At 41.5% G+C, this 8,830-nt stretch overlaps 1 protein-coding gene across 4 annotated transcripts; it reads left to right on the top strand.

Annotated features, from left to right (window-relative positions):
* The first annotated feature begins 102 nt into the window (after positions 1-102).
* On the top strand, positions 103-7,354 carry si:dkey-12e7.1 (uncharacterized protein LOC557553 homolog). Of its 4 annotated transcripts, none has more exons than XM_018704126.2 (4): positions 1,710-1,985; positions 2,092-2,340; positions 2,733-3,370; positions 4,737-7,354. In XM_018704126.2, exons 3-4 carry the CDS (start codon positions 2,807-2,809, stop codon positions 5,322-5,324), a joined length of 1,152 nt encoding a protein of 383 aa, XP_018559642.1. In that variant the 5' UTR covers positions 1,710-1,985; positions 2,092-2,340; positions 2,733-2,806; the 3' UTR covers positions 5,325-7,354. The 4 variants fall into 4 exon arrangements, with proteins under 4 accessions (XP_018559647.1, XP_018559642.1, XP_050929567.1 ...); XM_018704128.2 differs by lacking the exon at positions 2,092-2,340 and having other exon boundaries at positions 1,718-1,815; positions 1,930-1,985; XM_018704131.2 differs by lacking the exons at positions 1,710-1,985; positions 2,092-2,340 and adding an exon at positions 103-793.
* Positions 7,355-8,830: the final 1,476 nt, after the last annotated feature.

The following is an 8,830-nucleotide window of genomic DNA, read 5'->3' on the forward strand; positions in this document are numbered from 1 at the left end:
TTAAATATGAGGTACCCGCCTATTTACAGGGAGAGTGGGCAGGGCGGGGAGGAAGCGTGGTCACATGACAAATACTAAACTTCCCCTCTCTCATTGGTTGGCTCGGACATAGCCCCGCAGGACCACAACAAACCTGACGGTGCCTTCAGGAACCATCCGACGTGATGATTAATTCTTCAGGAGGGAGAGTCATCACGGCACTGCTCCACCGACCTGGGCTTTATGGCACAGTGAACAGACGGAAGCCTCCCCTCGGTGAAAGATGGGAAAGAAAAAAACAACGAAAGGATTCTCAGGCCGTGAGAAACAACGTTTTCTGATGAAAAAAGATTGGGCTGTGTGGCCCAAACCCTAAGCATCATGTCTGGCGGAAACTGGACATGATGCTTAGAAATGTCTGTCCTTCTGGAGGTTTCTCCCATCTCCCCACAGGATGTCTGGAATTCAGCTAGAATCACCGAAATGACCAAGGCCATCTCCCCTGATTGCTCAGTTTGGTTGGGTGGCCAGCTCAACAAAGAGTCGTGGTTGTTCCAAACTCCTTCCACTCAAGAATAATGAAGGCCGCTACGGTCTTGGAAACCCTGAAAGCAGCTGAAATTTTTTGTTGCCTTCCCCAGATGTGTGCCTCCACATAATCCTCTGCTGGCAGTCCCTTCGACCTCATGGCACCTGAGCTAAGAGTCTTTAAAGCATTTAAGACATCGGTTTTAGAGCTGATGTGTATTGACACATTATTGACATTTTTTTTATCACCATTTGAAGTTGATAGAGAAGTGGCACGTGTTGTGATGTGAGTACACCTGTTATGCACTTGTCAAAATATTGCTCGGCTTCGATGTTGGACAGGACGTGTTTATGGAATACAAGTATTAAATTTGACTTTCAAAGGAGCCTGTGAATCATTCTCTTCTAACCTGTTTGATTGTAACAGCTACTTTATATCTAATGTATTTTAAAAGTATGGGGTGTAACTGTACACACACACACACACACAGTATGTGAAATTGAACATCACTCTAGGGAGCTGTAGGACAATGTAACGTTCACAGTGAGATCATATTCCTGTGACTCAGCACCTGTTCACACTGACCAAAAACTAGTGGTCAGTGTGAATGTGGAAACAGTACTGCTTTACTTGTTCCTGGAAATGTGGTCTGTTTGGACCAGACGTTTTATTGGTTCCTTCAGGCCAGGCCTGCAGGCAGGCATGAGAAGGAGGTGGTTAGTGTCCGCAGTTTAAGAGCGATGTCAGATGAGGTTGCCCTTCAAGGTGTTTTTGTATATCAGAGTGCCATCTACTGGTGAAAAAATATAACCAATCAGGAATAGAGTAATAGAATAGAATAGAATAGCATTACAAGCAACGCAATTAACAAATTCACAATTCAAACACGTTTCTAACTACGGGTCTAATCGCTTGAAACAAACAAGAGGCAGAAAAGCTATGCACTTTCCCTCTTCCTCTCTACTAGTTTTGCATGAAAACAACAGAGGGCGCGTGCTAAATCAGCTTAAGATTCTGCAGTACTACATACAGATATTGTTGATCAGCTTCGTCTCTTTTGCGTTGGGTGTTAAATCATTTGCGAAGGCTTTTTGATTGGCTCGATGTCAGAGCACTTACTCCTCTAAAACGTTTCTTTTCAAACATTAACTACCGCCCGATGCTGCAACGCCGGGGTACAAAACATGCAGCCCAACGCACTTTGATGACGACATCACCAACGAGCCATAACAAAAACAACAACAGAACTCAGCTGTTCGGCAGATAATTGAGTACTGTTCTTTACCGTTTTTTAGTTTTGCATTTGTGTAAGTTGTTTTATAGTTACCGATGCGTTCGGATATAAGGTCGATTCAGTAAAACTTTCAGCAATGCGCGACAATTAGCCTTGAATTGAAACTCCTTTGTCTCCTCTTTGCTAGCTCCGAGCAGATTAGCTTTTTAACTGAGGACGAGGGGGGAGCCGTTCGACCAAAAGGTAAACACACAACTTTAGTCTTGATAATAGTGCAAAACAATCACACAGTCTCCACTAGAGAATATATGGGTGTACATCTTTGAATGTTCACCTGTTAATTTGACAGAAGATGCATGGTCAGCAAAGGAGAGCAAACAACGGAGCTGCCAATGCTACAAACCGACGTGTCACTAAATTCTCGATAGCAAAGAGCACGTGTATATCACATTACACGTACGGCTTTTTCAAAGGGATATCGTTACACCAGCCTCTATGGAAATTGGCTGGTTTGTCAGCTCCACCATAACGGTACAACTACCAAAATCTGCTTTCTGGACTTAAAAGGGAAAGCCATCTAATGAAAAATTCATATATGGTACGTTCGACTTCGACTTAGACTCCAAATAAAAACACCTGAACGAAAGCTTTAAGTCCTGAGTATGTAAGAGTTTAAAATATAAGCAAATGTGTCGGACAGGGAGTGTATTTACGTCCCAACGAAGCTCTACCTTTATAGTTAGTTGTTTAGTTTTTTAGCTTTTGGAAGCAATAGTCCAAATGTACAAGCATTAACTGAGCTATCCTGTTAGGTGTAAAAATGAGGGTGAATTTGGATGATAATCTCCTTTCAGTGCGTGTTGCATTACCTGCTTTAAGACAGACCACCTAGTGAACCAGAGAAGGTGTTTTTCTGCCTGTTACTAAAAAGGAAGAAAAAAGTCAGCATTGTAAATTATTTTATCTCTGTTTCTTTCCTTTAATTTAAAGACTTCATCAATCCGGGGATATTTATGGCAAAACCAGACCACAAGACCACACGGTGGAGAATCTGACCTTCTCCAATGACCACCAGCATCATTTCCTTATCTGTCATCATGTCACCGCGGAAAAGACCCCTGGTTCCTGTGAGCAGTCGACGGAAGGCAGCAGACGACTACTTCCCTTTCAACCTCCTGCCAGTGGAGTGTCAGCTGCACGTCTTGTCTTTTCTGAATGAGGTGGATAAGTGTAGCTGCGCTCTGGTTTGCCTGAGCTGGAGCTGTCTCATCCGCTCATGGAAGCTGTGGCGAGTGGCTGACTATTCCCGTCGTGGTGTCTTCCATTTGGGTCAGGAGGGGCTGCTTGTTTCCAACCGTGAGTTTGAGAGGTGGAAATCCTGGGTCCACCATTACACCCACCACCTCATTTCCCGCCGGGCAAGCCTGCTAACACTGAAGGCCAGCTTCGACCTGGGGGATCGTTGCAACAAGTGGGGCGAGCTGCTGAGCCACCTGCTAAATAATGTTCACTGCAGAGACCTCAGCCACCTGGACCTCAACTGGACCTTTACTCTTCTTGAGCCGCTGGACCTTAGGGTCCACTCCAGCTCCAGTTCACACCAGGACAGCATTACCAAAATGGACCAGGTAAATTCTTTAGTGCCCACCGTGAATCCAGATTAGAATTAAAACTGTTAGCTTGGTGGCCCCTAACTTGCAGCAAGAGGTGACTTATGTACCCAAAAGTCTTGTAGGTATTTTGACCTCTGTAAACTGCACACAGTAAACTCAGACTGTGGTTGGTCTGTAATACTAAAAGTTACTAGTTTGGGTTTCCTTTCCTGTGAGGAAATGATCAGGTCAGAAATCTTCAGATTCTTGGACACTGTTCTCTTCTTTGTACAGTTGATAAAACAGCTTCAAGTCTTACAGTTTGTTTTATTGAAACTTTCTAATGTCAATATACTGCATACATACTGTGTTAGACAGATGTTGCTTTTACTCTACAGTATGTTCTGGGGCCTTAGTTTATGGTGTTGTTTATATAGACCTTTTTCACAAGTCACAGAATGAATGAATGATGGCTGAATTCCATTTAGCTGCTCTTGTTTCAGAGTCGTACAATAAACTGTTTAACAGCAGAGATTTTGATTTGTTATAGCAGAAAAAGCAAAAGTCCAAGTAATACAACAACAGTGGCTCTGTTAAGTGTCTAAGCCATGTCAGGCAGCCTGCATGTACAATACCAGGGCCCTAGAATTGCTTTTCTTGTAATCACATCCTGCTCACTGTCGCACTGTCATGAGTTACTGGGGCTCATTAATAGAATGTAGCTACCACTGATGTAACATCTCTCCTTTTCCTACTATGACAAATCAAAATGACCCTTTGGACGTCACCATATTGTAATGCAGTGGTTACCAAAGGGCCTCATGAGGGTGACTGGGCAAAGACAGGTATAAGTAATAGACTAATTAAGTTGTGTTGTGTTATTGCATTAGTCCCACCTGTGCTTTTCAGCTATGGTTCATCACAATGTCTGCTGTAAATAAAATGCTGTGATGCTGGGAAGGACATCCAAATTCACATTACCAAGATTCATTCAGCAAAATGACATGTAGAGTACAACATGGACAGCTTGTTTTATTATATGGAGAAAAAAAAAGAAAAGCTGCTGATATTCATCAAGCAGACACCTGATTCGCTCCAAAATATGAAGAAGCCTACCTTGCTGTGCACTTTCAGGACTGAGAGCCTCATGTAGTTTGTGCATAAAAATCAGGTTGGGCATAAGTTAACTTTTTTTAATTTGTACAAACTGGTATAGGCTGATTAGAAACAAATGCTGTTTACATGTTGGGAGGGCATAACCTTTTTTTAGCTACCAAAGGGGAGCATGGCAGGAAAAGTTTGGGAACTACTGACATTTTTTTGCATACTAACATGTAAATACTAACCATCTTCTTGTTATACAGGTAAATGTCCATGTTATCTTTTTGATTTGATTTGACAGGTGACGAGTTTCCAGGAGCTGCTGACCAAACTCACCCACAGCTGCCCACGCATCTCTAAGATGCGGCTACACTTCGACTGGTCCGATTTGTCTGTGTCGCTGCTCACCCAGTTCCAGCAGCTCCGAGTCCTTGAGCTCAAATACTTCTGGGTCTTTAAAGGAGTGACTCCCTCAACACTGCAGACCCTAACCAAATCTCTGCCTAACCTGAAGTCTCTGACTTTACATATCCTGGTGCCACTGAGGAATCTGGGCATCTCATACACCCTGGAGTCTCAGTCTCTGGAATTCCTGGACGTGTCGCCCAGTCGAGGTCTAGTCTTCTCTTGTCTGAAGCTACCTGCCCTGCGGGAGCTTCGAGCCAAAAAGATTGTCCGCGGTATCACACTGGACCGGAGAACCAGGCTGAGGATTCAGCACCGGTGGCCCTGCCTGTACCACGTCCTCCGGGAGGGGACACCAAAGCTTCAGGCTCTAAACAATGAGAGGCTCCTTCCCACATGGAGAGAGGAGAGCTATGGGGAGCTGTCTGCTATCCTGGAACAGTCCTGTTACTGTGTACAGCATCTAGACAGCTGGCTTTGGTAATCAACTGAACAACAGTAAATGAAGTACATCTACAGCTGGTCATCAATTGGTAGAATCCAGAAAGTAATATATTGACTTAGAATACACCAGTTTTATATTGATTTGAACAAACCGAACATACATTCATTGCACATAGCTGCAGATAAAACTGAGACTTGAAATGAAATCACTGTAAGTTGTTTCCAAAGCAGTAAGCCACTGTTAGTCTGGAAACACTTGTTGACAAGACAGTGATAAACAGTATGTCCATAATTGTTTGTCCAGTATCTCCAGAAAGCAAAGGTGCTTCTGCCTCATGCTGATCGCATTGTGCTAGTCTGGATTCATTTCCACTAGAGCTCTGTGGTAGTGTGCATAACCCGTGGATTATGAAAAGAGGACTACATGACAGAGTGTAATGGCTTTGCCAAGATGAGGAGAATTTAGCCTGCTACAGCATGCTGGAGCCCACTGTTGAGGGAAAGAAACAAAACTATCCAGAATAAAGCCAAAATTTTTGGAGATATAAACTTGAAAAAGTCATTTTATATTAGTGTTAATGTTCTGACATGTCAAAGTCTAGAATCATTTGCTGTGTAATAAGACAAAAGTGGTAATTTCAACAAAATTTCATAATATGATATAAACACCACCCTGGTCAAAGTACTAAAATCTTGAAATATCACAACTTTATACTTGCAATTTTACAACATTATCCTCAACATTCAGACTTTTTTTCTTCTTCTAATATTACGAGTGTATATTACAATATAATATTAGGACTGAAATTTCTAAATATTTATAATATACTTTTTCCTTTATTCCCAGTATGAGATGACAAAGGATAAAATGCTCTCAATTGTCAATAACTGACATGTACTGTACTGTACTGTACAGTAATTGTACTGTTGTTATTAGTTCAGAAATTGATTGAGTTCAGGTGTATTGACAGTTACTGTTTCTAATTGATCAGCAAAGCTGTAAAGAAAGTGAGTCCTCTACTAGAAAATTATACAAATGGCAGACATGATCAGTTGTGTTCATTCAGTAAATATTTAAAGTTAAACATGAACTCACCGTGTGCTAATAGAACACATTCATTGTATCCTAAATTTGTGGCAAATAAAGGCACAGTGCAGGACCAAAAAGCTTCTCAAAATTGATGGGTACTGACCCTGGGTCATTAAGACCAAATCCTCATTCTGAATTTAAATTACCTATAAACCCAAGCTAGTTCTGTATCACCACTGTTGACATGACTGCTAAATTCTTGGCACATTCAGACAGACAGTATTAATCTGGTGTAATTCTAATCATAGCCTGTCAAGAATGCAGCAAAACTAACCCAGGGTTCATTCAATGCTGGAGCAGTTTGCACCAGACATGTTTATTCTTTAGTGCCCCTTTTTGGTTGTTTTATTATTGATGTGTGATGTTAGTGGAATTTTATTGTGTGTGTTCCTTTTAAAGCACAGTGGGCTATGGTATCGGTTTTATGAGATTTTAAAACTAACCTGCCTATCTTGAAATGATAGTTGGAAACTTTTTGCACATTTCCATTGCTGTAATGAAGGTTGGTGTTCAAATCACTGTAGCAAGCAAGTGACCAAATTCCAGTTTTCATGAGTGGATGAAGTTTTTGTTTGTGATCATGGATTCCATATATTTTATGTGTATGTAAACTTGTGAAATTATATTTTCATTAATTTGTACAATGAGCCTCAACTGTTTGCTTCTGACAGCAGAGAAATGGAATCAGTGCCTTTGCAGTTATCCTCCTTATCAGTAGAGGACCTTACTCTCAAAGATTTGGCAAACAGGATTTCTCTCCCAAAGGTCTCGCAACAGAAACATGGTTGTGTTTATAACTGCACTAGTGTAATGCTGTGTCTTTAGACCAGTGGATTCTGATCATTTCACTCCAGTACTTGTGCTGCAGATGTGTGCTTTAGGGTATTTATTTTCTTAAGGATATATCAATGTATGTGTGAGATTTTGTTGATATGATGGAACCTTTGAGTGTACATCTCACAAGATTCCTATACAAATAATTGTACTCTGTCGTTATTATTTGTGTGTGTGTGTGTGTGTGTGTGTGTGTGTGTGTGTGTTCTTCTAATTCTTGTATCCTGGTGGGGGGCTAAGACATGGTTTTAGGGTTCAGGTTCCAATTTGGTTAATGTTAAGGTTAGGGGAATGGTAAAGGTTTGCATAAGGGCAAATCTTTGTCCCCACAGATATTGTGTGTATGCGTGTGTGTGTGTGGCGAGAGAGAGAGTATCACAAGAAACATGAATAATTTAATTGATGATCTCCTATTTTCTAAGGAATAGATCCATCTTGAAAACAACACCTGCACAATGTGACAGAATGACAGATGTTGGAACATCTGGTCCATAAGACTTTTTTTCACATAATAAAATGATGGTTTTGAGTATTCTGTAATACAATAGAGCATTCTTTTAAGTACACACCAGAGAATTATTTCTCTTTTTTATTTGCATTGCTACACATGTTAACGCCATGACTAGATGGATAGAATTTACTATAATATTTTTGTCAAGTGTATGACACCACAAAGTGCTCTCGCAAGTGTCAGAAACATCATTGCATCCGCAACAGGCCATTGATCAGAGATAATGCATAATGCAAGACAGGAATGTGGTCTCCACTTGGGTCTGGCCTCACTGTGATGATGATTTGTCAGCATTGTTGTACCATCTTAGTGTTTCAATATGCCGGGTTTGATTTATTGTCCTTTATCCTCCAACAGGAACATCTGTTTTCAGTACAAATAACTGCCACCACACCCAGCTCAGGCCCTGTTTTCCTATATGGTTGCCATTTTGCCTATTTGTCTATCTGTGTTTTCTTTCCTAAGGTGAGGAATGTGTGTGTGTGAGAGAGAAGTTGGGGCTTTCCAGGCAATTCACTGATTTTCCAAATCACTCCATTTTCTGTTCTCCTCCTCTTTTTGCTCCCCTGTTCTCCAGGCCACTCAACACTCCTCCCTCATATGCTTCTTATTTGGAGCTTGTCAGTTTCACAGGATCTCTTTTCCAATTTATGTTTGTAAGCCATCATCTTACCCGCTGCACTGATTTTGCCTTGCTGTGGATGACAGTATTTGAAGGAAAGGACGCTGCAACTTGGAACTCTCTCTCCAGCAGCTCTTCTGTCCAGGGCATATGTGATTATGATGTTTCAGGCAGTGTGTCCTGTGTTCAAAGAAGGGGAATGTGAGAAAATCTGTGTGTGATAGGTTGGAGAGTGCAGTGTGAGGATGAAGTGTTCCTTGAGGTTTACCTAACCTTGTATTAGTGGAAAGACCACAGTAACCACCTCCAGATGTTTGAAAGCACAATCTGACTGATCATTTACTACAAGACCAATGAACATCGCTCTATTCACACTATAAGGCTTACTCTTTGCTCCTTCGGCAAAGCCCGAGTTAATGCTTAATCTAAGTACAGACCCTTAATTGCTAAGGCCAAGCCCTATTCATGGGAGGGAGGTTACTTGGATGT

The sequence above is a fragment of the Lates calcarifer genome, linkage group LG10 (genome assembly GCF_001640805.2).
Source record: "Lates calcarifer isolate ASB-BC8 linkage group LG10, TLL_Latcal_v3, whole genome shotgun sequence".
Taxonomy (NCBI): Eukaryota; Metazoa; Chordata; class Actinopteri; family Centropomidae; genus Lates; species Lates calcarifer.

Coding starts and splice junctions, on each gene's coding strand:
- si:dkey-12e7.1 (XM_018704131.2), top strand. CDS start 2,807: ATGACCACCAGCATCATTTCCTTATCTGTCATCATGTCACCGCGGAAA. Junction 3,371..4,736: donor GCATTACCAAAATGGACCAG/GTAAATTCTTTA, acceptor TTGATTTGACAG/GTGACGAGTTTCCAGGAGCT.